The sequence below is a fragment of the Pagrus pagrus genome (genome assembly GCF_965226575.1).
Source record: "Pagrus pagrus genome assembly, chromosome: 15".
Classification (NCBI taxonomy): domain Eukaryota; kingdom Metazoa; phylum Chordata; class Actinopteri; order Spariformes; family Sparidae; genus Pagrus; species Pagrus pagrus.
The window spans coordinates 22982545-22998678 of NC_140199.1; the positions used below are offsets into that span (position 1 = coordinate 22982545).

The window sequence follows — 16134 nt, forward strand, 5'->3', positions numbered from 1 at the left end:
AGAGATAGATGACATCTTTACTGCGCAACGCTAAACACCAACACGTAACTAACATTATAATGGGTGAACTGATCTGTTTTCGTAACCACACATTAGCTGCTAACATGCGATTGACTTGTGAAGACAAATTGCGGCTTTTGTGTTAACACAGACAGTCTTAATTGAATTAAAGTCACTAACGGAACAATTTTCCGTCTGATTTATTTGGGGATAATAAGAGCAATATAAATCTTGCTTATTTATGAGGGAGCCGGGATAAAAGATGCTCGCAGAATACCCAGACTTGTAGCACAAGCCCAGACATCGCTCATTTCAGCGAGTGTGTGAATTATCTCAACAGCTGTCTAACATCTTGAGATTCAGTCCATATTAGGAATGCAGCCGCGCTCCAGCAGCACATTCAGAGAGGAGGTGCTGCTCATCTGTTATGATCCGAGCCTGCGCGTCCTGTGTCAGCAGAATACACATGCTTTGTTCTAATAAACAAGGATATATCGATTATGTTGTTGCATAATTACCCGGCGCAAATAAAGAAAGCAACTCTCCCAAGGTAGCACAGTGTACTACACTTAATAAAAGCTGGTGCATGCAGTATGAGGGGAACCCTTTCTCCTTCATGTGAGAAGATGTGTTCACAGCAGGAAAAGCAACAAGTGTTTCTAATGCACAACATCGCCCTTTTTTTTAGTTTCCCCAACAAGCCATGACAGTGATGGTGAGCCAAATAGAGCCTTTTCACAGCAGACATTTTGACATGTCAAAGCAGGAAAGGCACAGCTGTAATCAATAAGGTTAATAATGAGTGTGTTCCTCAGATGAGCCACTTCCAGGCACCCCTGATATTTTGCATTCTGGCTCCCTGTAATGACTTACTTCATGAAACCAATTAACAAAATTAGTTTCACCTGTGATTTTCCTGCTCATGACAAGTCATTGTCTGCCCAGAAAAATGTTCATATCAGGACCCAGAAATTTAAGCCACAAAACTAAATTTCAGGCATTTTGTATGCTGTTCTTGGGACATGTCTTGTTTTATAAATAATACCTTTTGTTTTCAAAAGAAGATGATTTAAAAATGACAAAAGCAACACAGACATGCAAGTTGGAATGAAAAAACCAAACAACAGATTTCAGGTATTTTTTTTATTTCGATGTGTAGTACATTCAAATGTATTACAATCTCTCCCGGTAAGGGAATTCTATTCCACTTACCGTTCCCCTTTTTAAAAATGCTTCTCTCCATACAATTCAACTTTGATTTTACATTTAAATAAACTTTAAAAAATTATTTAACTTTACTTATTCCATTTTTTTTCTTTTACTACTTTCATTACAAATCTTCACTTCAATAGAAGGTGTTAGCTTGCAGAAACAAAATAAAACAAACAAAAGAAATTATGCAAAAGTAATGCAACAACTAAAATGTAAAGACAGTGTTGCAGGTGAGGAGCCAACCATTGGCTCTGAGGTAAGTGTCAGCTGCTTCCTGCTGCGGGCCTCCTGTTACCTCTTCTGATTCTGCTTGGCCTGCTTTAGTAAAGTGTCGAAGTCTAGTGCATGATACTTGCCTTTCCCAGGCAATGGATCGTACTCTCTACTCGAATCTGAAAAGAGAAGGACACACAAAGTCAGCGGCGCAAAACAAATGGACAAGGATAGGAGAACAAACAGCACCTGGGTCGGAACAACTTCAAAACACCGATGGGACTCTTGGAACCACGGCTGTACCCATGATTTTATATATACACTAAAATCATGTGTCCACATCCCCATGGAAAGTAATGTCATTAAAGCAGGTCAGGTCAACAAAACCTCCACATTCATAAAGTCAATACAGAGGACATGACCAGAGTCTCTTCGGTGGTAGCTACTGCCCTGCTAGTAAGCCATGGAAGAGTTGATAATGAAAGCCAAAAAATAATTAAGTGTCCTGCATCTTAATGCATACTTTTGAGAATTTAAAATTGAGGATTTTTCTCTTAGGACAGTATGCTACCCTCCAAAGACTTATGTGATTTGCCAGTTTTTGGGGTATTTGGCTCTAGCTGGTGCATTTTTCTTCGGTTGAGGACGCTGTATCACAGTGAATTGCAGCCAATATCTCAAGTGTTCTGAAAACCACGCCGATAGCATTCGGACAGAGAAACAGCACTCGGGGTAAGAGCTGCAGAAACGTATGGTGATTGACACGTACCCAGGTCGGCGTAGCTGCTCTGGCAGAACTGTCTCCTCCCACCAAAACAGAGATCAAATGGCAGCTCATCGGGCTTACGGAGCTTGCTTCCATTCTCGATGGCGTGAAAAGCATCCTTGGTGTCGTAATAAGTCACAAACCCATAGTTGTCCCTGTGACAGATGCAAAACATCAGCTCGTGTTCATTTCAGTTTGTCAGAGGTTTGTCAGTGACAGGTCTGGTACATAGTTTTGAGCTGTGACTTGCTTTTAAAAGAGCGACCCGGGGGTGTTTCCAGGAGGCCCCAGTTATAAACAAGCCTGAATTAATTTAGCACTGTAGCTTGGCCTAAGAGGTCACGTACAAGACCAACAAGGTTCAAAGACAGTGCAGAATGCTCAATTTCAGTAAATTACTGAATACAAAATCAAACAATGAAGAGAAATGTATGTATGTTTGTTACAAGTTGTTTGTTCTTACCCATGGTCTCTAAAGTGCAGGGTGCATTCTTCAATCTCGCCAAAATAAGAGAAGCGCTCTTTAAGCTCCTTTTGAGTCATTGTTCCCCGAATTCGACCAACGTAAACAACTCGGCGTTCCTCCTGAGAGAAGAAAGTAGTCCATCAGATGATTCACACTTAAAATATTTGAACCATTTTGCTCTGAGACCTGTGTACTCAGAAAATTATCTTACAATGGCTTTCTCCTTGCATTTCTTCACCTTTTCCGTATTTGGCTGTGCACTAGGACCACAGCTAGGCCTCAATGAGGGTCTGAGGAAGACAAGAACAAGTATTTAGTCTTTTTCTTTAACCAATTGTCAAAATAAAGCTATAAAAAGCCATGTAAAGAGAATGAATCATATGCTGTACCTGTACAATCTTCTGCTGCTACCCCACTGTGATTGTCTCTGAGGAGATCGAGACCGTGACCTGGAGCAACTCCAAGAGCCAGAGCGAGAGGAGGAATACGAGTACCTTCTCCTCCTGGGAGGGGAGCGGGATACAGAGGGAGAGGACCGAGAGGAGGAACGGGATGAGGAGCTGGAGCTACTCCCAGAGGGACAGCGTCGATACCTGGAGAGGAAATAGGAGGACATGATGAATAAAAGAAATTGGAAACCCCCAGAATATGACGATCAAGATGATGGTCTTGACTGACAGTCTAACCTTTTCTTAGATGGAGAGTGTGATCTAGACCTAGATCTAGAGGAATGAGAGTCTGACTCTGAACTGCTGGATGTGGGGCTCGGAGAACGGTGGGATCTTCTTTTTCTTGACCGGCCTCCGGTCCTCTCTTTGGGACTTGATCTGGGGCTGGGTGTGCGAGAAGCACCATGTCGACGGTACGACCTCCCAAAAGGCCCTCTCCTCGGGCTTGCTTCTTTAACATCAGTCTCCGCCCGAGCAGGTGAAGCGTCAGGAGTCTCCAGAACTGAGCTTTCCTCCATCCCCTCAGGCCTGTGATCCAGGGGCTCCTTCAGTGGAACATACTGTGTTTTGGTTGTACCTGCAGCATTTGTGGTAGAGTGGGCAGAGGATGTCGGGGCAGCTGGGGGTGTTTGTGTAGTGGTTGCAGCGGGCTTGATGGGTTTAATAGTGATAAAGGATTGCTGTTTGACATTCCAGCGCTTGCCTGGCTCTCCAGTGCTTTTGTTGGGGAGGCAATAGTCATGGTCCATGCATGCCACTTCAGAGGAAACAGTGGCAGCAGCAGGAGTGGGTCTGCTGCGGGACTTGACTGAGGGCAGAGGCCGAGCCTCTATCTGAATAACCTTGCAGGGGCTTGACTTGGAGGCCTCAGCAGCCTTGCTCTTTCCCAGGAGGGCCACGGGGGCCAGGGGCCTCCACATCTGGTGAGGAGGAGTGGCTGGAGGAGTCAGAGCTGGAGAAAGAAAGAGTACCACAATTATAACCAATATAACGTACTATTTTGACAACCATATCTAATGATTCTGCTGTTTTACTGTTGAAATTATTTGTTGTGACGCCAAAGGCAGAACACTGAATTACCTGCAGTACTTGAGAGGTCATTGGCTCTCACGCGCTCCACAATCGTTTTCTCTGGAGCCAACTCAACACTACAAAGGGAGCACAAGTAAGTCTGTAAGTATATAACTGGTAAATGGTGTACCAGAGTGAAGCCAAGTCCATACCAAAAAACAAAACAAGCCAATCTGGACAAATTCCGAAGTCCTCCACTGTGGCCAAGAAAAAGCTGGTTTTGCGGTAGGTCTTGGCAAAAGGTGTGTGTCACCTTCACACGCACAAACCGGTATCATTGTCCCAGGGATTTTTTTTTTTTTTTTTTTTTTTTAGAGAAACCAGGACTTCACCACTCACACAGAGCAGCATGAGTGCTGTAGGGTAACTCACCTAGAGTTTCCTACAGCTGCTGCTCTACCAGAGACCTCCGGCACACAATGCTCCTCTTTGGCTGAGGAGAGAAGGAACAAGGTAATAAGTACAAATGCACAAGTAATAACATCGGACAGAGAAACAAAACGTGTAAAGTTTTGAGTTACAAGTCTGCTTGAGTGACAAAGGATGAACTGCATGTCAGTTGTAAATGCATTGTGTGTTTTCCACTCCTAATTTTAGTACAGTGTATTTTCCATGGGAATCCTCCAAATGGTCTGCAGCTACATTAGCCATAGTGCACGGTATGATGGTTCAATAAGTCTACTGACATGAGTAATGGCACACAGAGTCCAGCCACTTGTTAGGGGCTTGTACATCCACCCAAACAAAGACAGCAGGGCGAGAGTTAAATGGATTTGCGGACAGGGCAGAATTCCAGCAGCTGAGCAGACAAGAGCACAAAGCTGCTCCTCTGCCCCCCGCAGCACCCGGCTCTTAAAGGGGAACGTTTCAGTGAAAACCTGCCATTCTGACAATTACTGGAGTCCCCTGTAATGTTTGAACATTAAACCCTCTTCCGGAGCAAAATCAGATAAGCTTTATATTCATATTAACTGCCTGATAATATCTTTGTTCCTCAGGTCACCTTTGTTGGACTATGAACTCAGGCGGCTCTTGTAAAAGCTCTGTCGGTCAAAACTATGAGGGAATGGTGACTTGATTTCACCAATTCATCACTCCTAAGCACATGTTCAACATGAATGTATTTGTTGTCATCCATTAAGCTCTTTAAGTGGGCACTTGCTATCCCCTGAAGTCTTAATCAAAGCCCCTCGACTCTCTAAATCACTACTGCTAACCAAGACAGGGCTGCAATGTTGTACGCCTCCTCCTGACATGACGAAACCAGGAAAACTGATGACCAACTCTGACTACATTTAGTTAAGTACTACACTATGTGACTCACTAAGCTACTGGCCAGTACACCCACCCTCACACAGGAAATTAGGTGTGACTAAGAATACTTTGGAATGTGTAACATTGTCAAACATTGAATGGACAGAGCACTTCTTTCAGACAAAATGCAGTAAAAAAAACAACAAATCCAGCATTATTGATTACCTTGGGTTTCCTCAAACTGCTCCAGCAAGCTGGTGAGATCAGCAGCTTCAATACCTACACAAAAAGATCGATTTTGTAGTGGATGTAACAAAACATGAAACAGAATACACGTTTGGAAAACAACCTGGCGTCATGCTGCGGTGGACAATCACATAAGCCAGCGATCACACCGGCTGATCAGCAGTATTGTTGTAGATGAACGGTAGATGCTTAAGCCGTTTACACTAAACTTTTTTATAAAATTACATATAAACATACACAAATATAAGAAGTTGAAAGTTGTTTCTTTCAAGTCGTGAGTAGGAAACCGAGGAAAGCTGAGTTGGACCAAAACAATGATACTCTACTAGTTCTGTCAAACCTGACCTAATCACCACAACACACACCTTCAATTAAATGACAAGGTATGGAAATAAAATTCAAATTAGCAGTCAGCTGTTATAGAAACCAACTTAAAGCTCACCTATCTCACTGGTGAAGGCCTCAATCAGCTCCTGTGTGGGGCTCTTCGCCTTTTGGGGCTTCACTGCTGTAGTGGCTTTCTCTTTAGTTTCAAGCACAACAGGTTCTGCCTTCAGGGTCTTGGAGTCTGAGTGATGAGTGGCTACTCTAGTGCCATTGTCTGTGGGTTTGGAGGACTTGCCATCAGATGTCAAGGCATTATCCATCAAGGTAGGAGCAGTGACCTCAGGCACCTTCGATAAGACAACGGTGACCTTCTGCAGGGCTCTGACAGCAGACAGGGTAGCAGCTGGGGGTTTGACCGCCTCTGTAGTGGTTTTGGGACAGGTTTTAATAAGCTCCACAGACTTAGGAGATGCAGGCTGAGACTGGGGCCTTTCGTCAACTCCATTCTTCTCCCCTGAAATTGCAGGAGAACATTTCCTATCTGATGATGAAATGCACTGAGTGTTGGGTTTTGGAGGAACTGGAGAACCAGCGCTCTGAGGCACACAAGGAACGGCATTGATGTGTTGATGTGGGGGTGAATTCACTGAACTGGGCGCAGGAGCTGAGGGCTTCTGAGGTGGAGAAGGTTTTGAAGGTTCAGGTGTTTGCTGGGGTTTAGGAGCAGGAGTGGCAGCTGGAACTTTGCTGGATGATGCAACCATGTAGGCTGGTGGCACCAACAGCGCCTCAGGGGTGGGTGGCGCACACGGTCCCCTTGGCTGCCAGGCAGGTCTGACCTCCTCCGCGTTCTTCTTCACCACCTGGGGGACGGGGCGGCGAGGATCCTTGGGGCTGGGGTCTGGCAGACAGGGAATTGGGGGGAGCTCTTTAGGCAGCTCGGGAAGGCTGGGCCACTTGGTGCTGTTGTCGTTGTCTTGTTTCTCCACCGGGGCGGGCTTCTTCTGCTGCCGGAGCCGCCGGTACTCAGCTAGACTGAGAGATTTGGGCTTGGGCTCTGAGACTGCAGGGGCCACAGGAGGGAGGGACTCACCAACAGGTGGTGTTGTGGGACTGGGAGCAGCTGCCGGGCTCTCTGAAGACACTGGGGGCAGGACAGCAGAGGGAGCTGCTGATGAGTCTTCCAGCTTCTCGGGGGTCAAAGCCAGCTGTTTGGGCATTTCAGCAGGCTGTGGGGCGCTCACAGCAATGAGCTGACTCTTCTCAGGGCCAGCAGTTAATGGAGCCTCTTCCTGTCTGGGTGACACAGGTGTGGCAACTTGCACTTTCGTTTCAGGTGATAGTGTTGTAGTGGCGATTTCTTTTTTTGCTTCAGTTTGGCTTGGAGTTAGTTTCTTAGGTTTTACAGAGGAATAAGCTGGTGCTGATGCAACAGGAACCTTTGGGAGTTTGTGTTTCTTCTCTTCTTTGACAGATCTTTTTTCTGGCTTTTTCGATGATTGTTCTGCTGCATTTCTTACTGTGCCACTCCTAAGGACCCTTCCCTCAACAGGTTTGGGTTGGCACTGTTCCTTGGATTTCTTTTTCTTTTTTCTCCGGGAGGGGCTTTTCTCTCTGATCTCATCTTTTTGTCTCTTAATGATCATCTCATCTTTCACATCTGAACACAAGTCTGGCGTCACAGGGGCCGCAACTTTCACTGGAGCCTCGCTCACCGTTACATCTTCATCATCAACGACTATATGCTCTGAACTGTCAGAGGCCACGTCTTCGGCTTCATCCGAAACTTTCTGCTCATTTTCTGAAGACTGCTCTTCGAGTGGCAGAGAGACTGGGAGATCCATGTTAGGGATGGCCAGGATGGGTTCTCCGTTTTCCCCCTGGTCCACAACCTCAAGTAAGATGCCTCCTTCGGGCAACATCTGTTCCCCCTCTTCATTCTCCACACAAATGGCCATACAGTACGGGTGCATATGCCTGACCAAGTCCCCCAGACTAACTGAAACACCATCCTCACCCTCCTGCTCGAAGGTGAGAGGAAGTGGAAGGTTCAGACCTTCAAAGTCCAGCAGGTCATTATCAGGGGATGAATCGTTCCCTACGGGGCTCAGACTGAGGGAGCCATCTTCCTCTTCCTCCCCATCACTCCTCTGGAGAGAGTCCGCTAGTATCCTGGGGAGGCTCTGAATACAGACAGGGAAACAAATATCCCAATAAATAAAAAAATCCATCTTTTGTACACGTTTATTTACGTGCTTACGGGTATAAAACTACCTTTCCAGTTGATAAGGGTCTTGCACTAAATAGTGCGTCTTTCTCTGGCGGGGAACGGGACAGACACAGCAATCTCCTGAGCTAGAGAGCAAAACAGAAACAAGTACATAATGTCATTAAATCCATTTTACATTTGCAGACTGTAGCATAATGGGCAAGTTTAGAACCAGAGGTCAGCAGGTTGTCCTTTCCAGCCCCTTTCACTCTTTCTGCCACAGGCTCAAAGGCCAGATGGGGCAAGTTGAGTGCAGCAATCTGTGAGACACATTGAGAGTTATGTACGACAGCTGGGGCACTCACCGGAGAGTGTTCCCTGCCCTTCTGACCTGACAACAGGTCTGAGTCAGGCAGTGTGTCAAACGGGGACAGGTTCTCATCATCCACATTGTCAAGTATCTCTGTCAGGGCTGTTAGCAGCGTGGCTTCGCTCTCATCATCCAGCCCTTTAGTCTAAATAAACACATGGGAATTAGGTCAGAGCATGCACAACAGGGAAGATAAACAAACAACTGTACAATGCCTACACATCATAGATCTCTCAAGTTACTGTAATACTTGCCTCTATTGTTGGTGTGTCCTCAAAGATAGAAAGAATGGAGGGGTCTAAGCAGCTTTGAAGGGTCTCTAAAGTTTCTTCAGAGCTCAGCACCGAGGTCTAGAGAGGAAAAATACACTTTATAATGAATAATGACAAAACTGAAAACTTTATTCATGTGCAAGTACATATAATTCTGGCAATTAACATTTAATTATCACAGTACAGAATGGACAAAGACAAGTCGTTACTGAAAACAAGTGTTGAGACTACCGGTACACCAAATCTGAAGAAAGAATTTTCATTTATCATCACGATCATCATCAATAATAATAAATATTTAGAAGCTTGATATGTTATAATATCATGCCAGCAACCTTAATTTATTAAAAACTAATGTCACTATGTTTTTAAAAAACATTTATAGAAGCGAGGGTAATTTGCAGTCGGGGACATCAGTCAAAAGATCTGTTCCAGATGGCAAACACCCTTGTAGTATGATACTAGAATCACATATGGATTACTTGGGTGTATTTCAATTTCAGCTGGACTTCTTTTTTTGGAGGGGGTTTACTTCCTTTCCTTAAAAATCAAGCATCCTTTGACTTTGTACTTCTAGATGTTCTACCACCTGCTGCAAAAACTGTGTTGTACAATGTAAACCCATTTAGGCAGAGTTGACCAAAGAATATCTACAGAAAATGTTCCATAAAAAAATTATGTTAAGTCTGTGCGAAAGTTGGGACGTTGAAATAGGTCAGCCTAACTTATTTATTTGGTGATTGGAGCCGGGAGGAAGCCTAAACTCAGGTCAGGCATTTGAAAATGAGAGTCAGAAAAAAACACCCCAGGGGGTGAGGCAGGGCATGTGTTTGAGTTCCTAGAAGAAGAAGATGAAAACAAATACCTGAGGCATATTCTTATGCTCTGAAATACACACTAACATTGGAGCAAAAACCAGTTTGACACATGAAGGATTCCGTTTTTTAAAATCAAGAAAAGTTCTAACTTTCCATAAAACTTAATAAATTAGAAGAATCTGTCCAAAGTTCAATGGATCACATGGGTAATGCCAAAATGCTTGTATTTTAAAAGCAATTTGATAAACAAATGTAAAATGTAATAAATAAATGTGTTGACATGTGCTAGACACCATGAGATGTAGACTCCATTGCTACATAACAACCCCTCAAATTTGAAACATATGCATAAGTACACTAAGTCCGGCCTGCAGGTCGCCCTAGAAGACCAAATAACTGATAATATCATGCACTTTCACCTCACAGGGCTATAGTATGCTACAGTGACCCACGTGTTGCTGTCTACACATGCACATACAGTGCGCAGACATGTTTGATCCTTGCCTCACCCCGTCCATAGGGAGGCTACCTACTAGCCCACGTGTTGCACTACAACAAACCTGAGCAGGGCCCTCGTCTCTGCTCCTGTGTGGCGTTTATACATTAAAAACTCAACTTTAACTTCACATTTTTACAGTTTACGTTAAAAATCTACCGGCGGTTGTTAATAAACGTCACGGATTAGGGTGTGTACAGCGATTGTATTGATTGTTCCTTCTGCGCATGTGTGAGGGAAGCCAACATGTGATTCACCACGACTAAACCACATGTGGACACAGACACACACAAGGTTTGTTTGAATGAACACTTCGGACGCTGCTGCAGTGTGAGAGAGGGGACCCGCGCAGGTGTGTGGACCTGCACTGATTGCAGTCATTGTCTAAATATAAAAACAGCTTCATCATTGTGTGCATCATCACCGGTGACACATTACTGCAACGTGCTGGCACGGAGCCCCACAAACTACACCATGGCCACACTGACGTATATTCGTCTTCACCATTGTCAGCCCCAAAAAACACAAGTATACACACGCACATCCACACTGCAGCGACGGTAAAGCTAGCTGATTAGCATGTTGCCAGTGTTTGTTACCACGTGTGAATGAATCAGTTGATGAGCAGGACACAGTACTTTTGCACATAAACCCAATGATGGAGCTTAAATGCGTATTCTTGGTATTCGCTACACAACTGGCGCACATGCCAGGCCAAGTACCAATAAAAATACACAACTGTCACCACACTTGTTTAAACTGTTCGTAGTATAAAGGGAGGAAAGCTGCGTGGATAACTACCCGGCCGGACAAGCTACTCTCGACTCACCGGCTAGCATCATCATACAGCTACAAAATACCAGCACATTCACAACGAAGCATTGTGTATTATTAATAATACTAACGAGCAGGGAGTCATCCGCCGCAGGCAGCACTAAACACGGAGTGACTTTTAGACTAAGTTTAACTAGTGATACTACAGCTGCATCCACGTGTCACTTTTCCATGCGCAGTGTACAGCTCGTGAACACAACACGCTGTGTCCTGCTCCCACAAACACACACACAACTGCTAACAGTGGCGTTAAAAGACAGGCAATAAAGTACAGGACGTGTTCTTCACCTCGTCTAGTGTATCCATAGGGAAAAAATCCATATTGCACGCAGTTAAAGTCTCCTCGCCTGCTCCCCACCGCGCCGCCATCTTGCGGAGTATACTCCCTGCCCCGACTCGTTTCGGAATGAAAAGTAATGAATCGCGCATTGGAGGAACAAGCGAGCCGGTCGGAGACACGTGGTCCGACATTCCCGGCAAAACGACGCAGAGTGACGCCGGGGGTCAAGGGTGACGTGAGCACGTTTTGTTTTTGTAGTTCTATTCGACACGTCCAGGAGCTCTGCAGTGCCGAGTGGTGGCTGGATGTTTTACTCTGCTGAGAAAATGAAGACAGTAATGCACACCAGGCACAAGAGCAACATGTGTTCTGCAGGCGTTTGTTCACATTTTGTCTTTATTTCAACAGCAGGGTACGCACCTTCACCTGGAAACATGCAGGTGAGTTTGTTACCGTATGAGATAAACATCACTAGATACACATGTGAGCTGTGGTTGTACTACACTGCTTGCTCCAATCATGTAAGTAAGCCTTGAAACAACTGATTAATCGACAGGAAATTGATTTCTAGCCCTCTGCAATAACTGTAATTAATTGGTAAAAAATTATAGTTAATTGACTCAAGGTAATAATTGTTTTTACTGTTAAAGGTGCACTATGTAGTTTTTGGGGGAGACAGTTTAATTAGAAGAGAAAGAGATTCATTGACTTTATTTAAAAAATAATGCCTAATAAGACAAATTAAATAAACACACTTTTCGTCTTTGTAACTGAATAAACCAAAAAAAAGAAGAAAAAAACTGACAACACAGTTTCATTATTTGTTTATATGTGGCGGACCCTGCCACCAGTGTTCTGGGGACCTTATTTTCCTCAGAGAACAGCTTGTTTGTTCAGTAATTAAAGAAATACATATTTGAGTACCCTATATACTGATTTTGTTTTATTACATCATTAAAATTGTAAATATAAATTCTGAGTTTGAACCTCCTCCCCAAAATGACATAGTGCCCCTTTAACAAACAAATGCTTTCTAAACCATTCAACAGTTGTTTATTGTAAAGTTGAAACTAATTAAGATTACGTTGTAAATAGTTAACACATACTGTGTAAGGTAATGTTTAATGTATAAACATTATTTGGATGGCCATTGTAAAGTTGTAGCTGATGTTTATAAACCTTTGCAATTGTTGAAACAATATATTAAAAAGCATTTTGTTGTTTGTTAACAGTCGATAACTGTTAAACAAGGTTTAGTGAATACATTTTATATTTATGAATGAAGGTTATTATAAAGTGTAAACAATCAATCAGCAACACTTTTGAATATTGGATTGATTAGGATATTTATCAAACAAAATGCCAAATATATGCCAGTTCCTGATCATCAGATGAGACAATTGGTTCTGTCTCTGTTTTTTATTATTATTATAAATGGAGTATTTTAGCTTTTGGACAAAACAAGACATTTGAAGACATCATCTTGAGCTTATGGGTTTTAAATAGATAATATATCTCTGGTTAATTAAAAAAAATACTTGATAAATGAAATTATATGAAAATAATTGTGACATGCAGTCCTAATGTGAATTCTAGTCATGCAGCCTAATGTAATGCTAAAGGTATTCGTGGACAAGTCAACTATAAAAACTGATGAATATTCCTCATTTTAAATGCTCACTTCTGGTTGAGACTTCTTTAATTATATGATGACGTGGCGCTTTGAACACTTTAGAGGCTGCTGTTTGTGGTGCAGTTGTAGTAGACTCCATTGAAAGAAGAAAGATGTAGGTTTCTATTGTTTTGCCTCCCATATATAGCTCCACATATGGAGCAGCAGAGCTGTCAGACGGAGTCACCTTACAGTGCAATGCAATCCAACGTGCTTACAACTCTTCCAGGAATATGGTAACACTAGAAGGGACACAGTATGAGAAACATGCACACTTGACAACAACACACAGAAGCATGCAATGTTACGAGTCATTTCTCTCCTTACGAATCTCTACCATGTAACAGCAGATGATTGTCACATGGTCTGAATACAATAATTCAGGTATATCTGCCTGCCTTTATTGGGTGATATTTAATCTCAATTATAAATTGTCTTTAATATCTTTTTGTTTTAGTAAGTAACTTAGTTACTTTGGTTTTAGGGGAATAATTGCTCTAATGATGTGCTATGAGTGGCACTAGATAAGTTGTTACGTCTTCTGAAAGTAATGTCGCAGATTCAGGATCAGAGGCCTTTAGTTTTGCAGTTTATTTTTAGCTTCAGTAACAAAAGAAAACTCAAACTGGATGGGAAAACACATTATTTTATGGTGACAAAAAAACTCAGTGACAAGTTAATTAAAATGCTGATAACACCCCTCAAAAATGCAAGGAAAACATAAAACCAACCCGAGGTTCAGAGCACAAATGAAAAGTTTGGAGAAAGTTGACATTTTTGTCAGAATAGCTCAGTTGGCTGTGTATAAACTAGTTTCTTGGTTCTTTCCGAGGTTGGCATTTTGCTCCCACAGTTTGAGTCTAATTGCTTGTGCTTTCAATGTCCTTGGAAACAGGGAGGTAAGGAGGCCTCTTCAGGACTGAAGCACTCTTATGTTGTTCTGTGGATGTGAAAAACATCATTTAGGTGGAGTTCTCTCTCCTCTAAACTGATGTGTGTTCTGTGCCACGGTGAAATGACACATGTTTTCTGACAGGAAACTTGTTAACACTTTATAGCTTTTCTCACTTTTTCTCACACTGTTGAGGCAAACAGTGGCAGTCATGGCATTTCATGAGCAACATGTTCACTCTAGGGTTTTTGTTTTTAAGTATACTGTGTTAAAATTATGATGGGTACATTTAATGGGACTGTTGCATTAAGAAGTGCATATATTAGCTACATAATATCACATAATCAGATGCTTATTGTTTTTATGACTTGTGTACTTAAAAACATCTTTCAGGTCATGTTAAAACAGGACTATGAAACTTTTGAAAAAAAGGGCACTGTTGCAGGAATCTAATACACAAGGGGTTTACGTTTTACCACCTTACATGGTCTGGTATGACCAGTGGCTCATAGTGGTCAGTGTTAGTAGATAGTAGAGAGTTTCTGAGTCAGTCTGAATATTTCTCTGTAATTATAACTTTTGGCTTCAGGAGGCGCTGTTCAGCAAAACTTATATAGACGGTTTAAAATTCTACCTCTGGAAACACACTTATTTTGAACAGTGCTGATCGCGAATGACGTATTTGGTGCACATCTCAACCTGAAAATCAATATGACATTCTTTGTCTTCCAGGAGTCAGTGAACCATCCAACTATTTTTGGACAGAGACAGAGGTTATAATATCCTCCCATTTATGTCCGCTGAAGCTGATGAAGACTCTGAGAAGACGTGAAAGATCTGGAAAAAGCTAGTAAGTGGACCTTGAGTTAGGAGTCCAATTCTCTGGATTAAACCTAATGTTATAAAACAAAATGACAATTGCAAAAGGGAATATCACTCTGGAAACTGTGACTAACCAAAATCACACTGAGAAGAAAAATTGTTTTCCCTCAGAGCCACGGAGGTAAATTAAATAAAGGACATTGATGGATTCCTTTTTGTTACCTGGTGTAATACATGAAGGAAAGGTATGAGGAGTGAACAAGGAGACAGGCTGTGAAACACTGAGGTGGGGATTAAATTGGGTCAAATACAAAAGTGGGGGTGATATGTTCCTCGGCAGGATCGGTACTGCATGGCACAGAAAAGCCATGGGCAATTCCCCATGTCCCACAGGCAGAAATGGATTAGAGGTGAGCACAGCCACAACCACACACACTGCGGTCTACCATTGTGGTGTGTGTGTGTGTGTGTGTGTCACCATTTAATAAATCAAATGTCATTGATTTCAGCTGTGTGAAGAATTAAACTGCTTCTGTATATTCACCCACTGTCATTTGTTAAGCCATAAAGTCTGTCTCCTCAGTGAACTCACGCACGCGTTGTGCTAAATTTGAAAAAGCATCCTTGTTGCCGAGCAGCGTCAAAACAACAGACGCTCCAGATTACAGACCTACTGCAGTGTACTTTTGTCACTGCGTGCTGTATATTTTCTGGCTTCCATCCAGGAATCCCTCAGGCAACAATTATGAGTCTCACTGATCAATTTTGTCCCTTGCTGCCTTTCATTTGAACATGAATTTCCTATGAAGAACAAGGCTGTTTTAGTTATCTGTCACAGCGTATAACATTTATTTCAAAATAAGGCTTGCTTTAGTGGTTGGGTAAGACTTTGGACCCCAGATAGCTCCTGGTGGGTGTGGGTGTACGGGACAAATGTACATTGCTTAACACAAAAGCACTAAATGTTTTTCAGGCAGAACAGGTAGCAAGTCAGACGTAGTCAGAAGTAGAACAAGAAACACCAGGCAGTGTTTCATATTTGTTATTTACGTCTAAATGCACTGGAAGATATCTTTGCACTTGTATTTTTTAGTTTTCTCCTACTGAGTTTGTCAACACTGTTTATATTCTGTCATAAATTGTTGTTTGCAGTGTTTCACATTATTCCTGTCCTGAACTTAATGTGGCGAGAGGATCAAAGTTAATCTGCATGATTTGAATCAATATTTCGCGTTGGAAGTAACTCCCTTTACTTGATGCTGTTAGTTTCCTGCCGTCTTTTTCTACATGGGATGAACTTCCTCGGTGCCCGTTCCCCAGGTAGCCTGAGACACAAGTGGCCCAAACAAATCTGCTTCTCATTACCTGTCCTGATGAACCCAGTGCTGCTCATGTCTCCTCTTTGGTTCATCGGAGGCTGTGTGCCGTGCAGACAGACTTACGAGCTCATCTGTGTGTGAGAGAC

General features: G+C 42.8%; 1 protein-coding gene across 2 annotated transcripts; it reads right to left on the reverse strand.

The window, feature by feature from the left end:
* Positions 1–1128: 1128 nt before the first annotated feature.
* pprc1 (PPARG related coactivator 1) lies at positions 1129–11496 on the reverse strand. Of its 2 annotated transcripts, none has more exons than XM_084375536.1 (14): positions 11292–11496; positions 8838–8933; positions 8579–8728; positions 8279–8359; positions 6120–8187; positions 5657–5710; positions 4550–4610; positions 4187–4254; positions 3344–4058; positions 3047–3250; positions 2896–2947; positions 2655–2776; positions 2195–2346; positions 1129–1604 (listed from the first exon to the last, which is right to left on the reverse strand). In XM_084375536.1, the coding sequence occupies exons 1-14, from the start codon at positions 11472–11474 to the stop codon at positions 1504–1506; spliced, it is 4107 nt and encodes a 1368-aa protein (XP_084231662.1). In that variant the 5' UTR covers positions 11475–11496; the 3' UTR covers positions 1129–1503. The 2 variants fall into 2 exon arrangements, with proteins under 2 accessions (XP_084231662.1, XP_084231661.1); XM_084375535.1 differs by having other exon boundaries at positions 2869–2947; positions 11292–11494.
* Positions 11497–16134: the final 4638 nt, after the last annotated feature.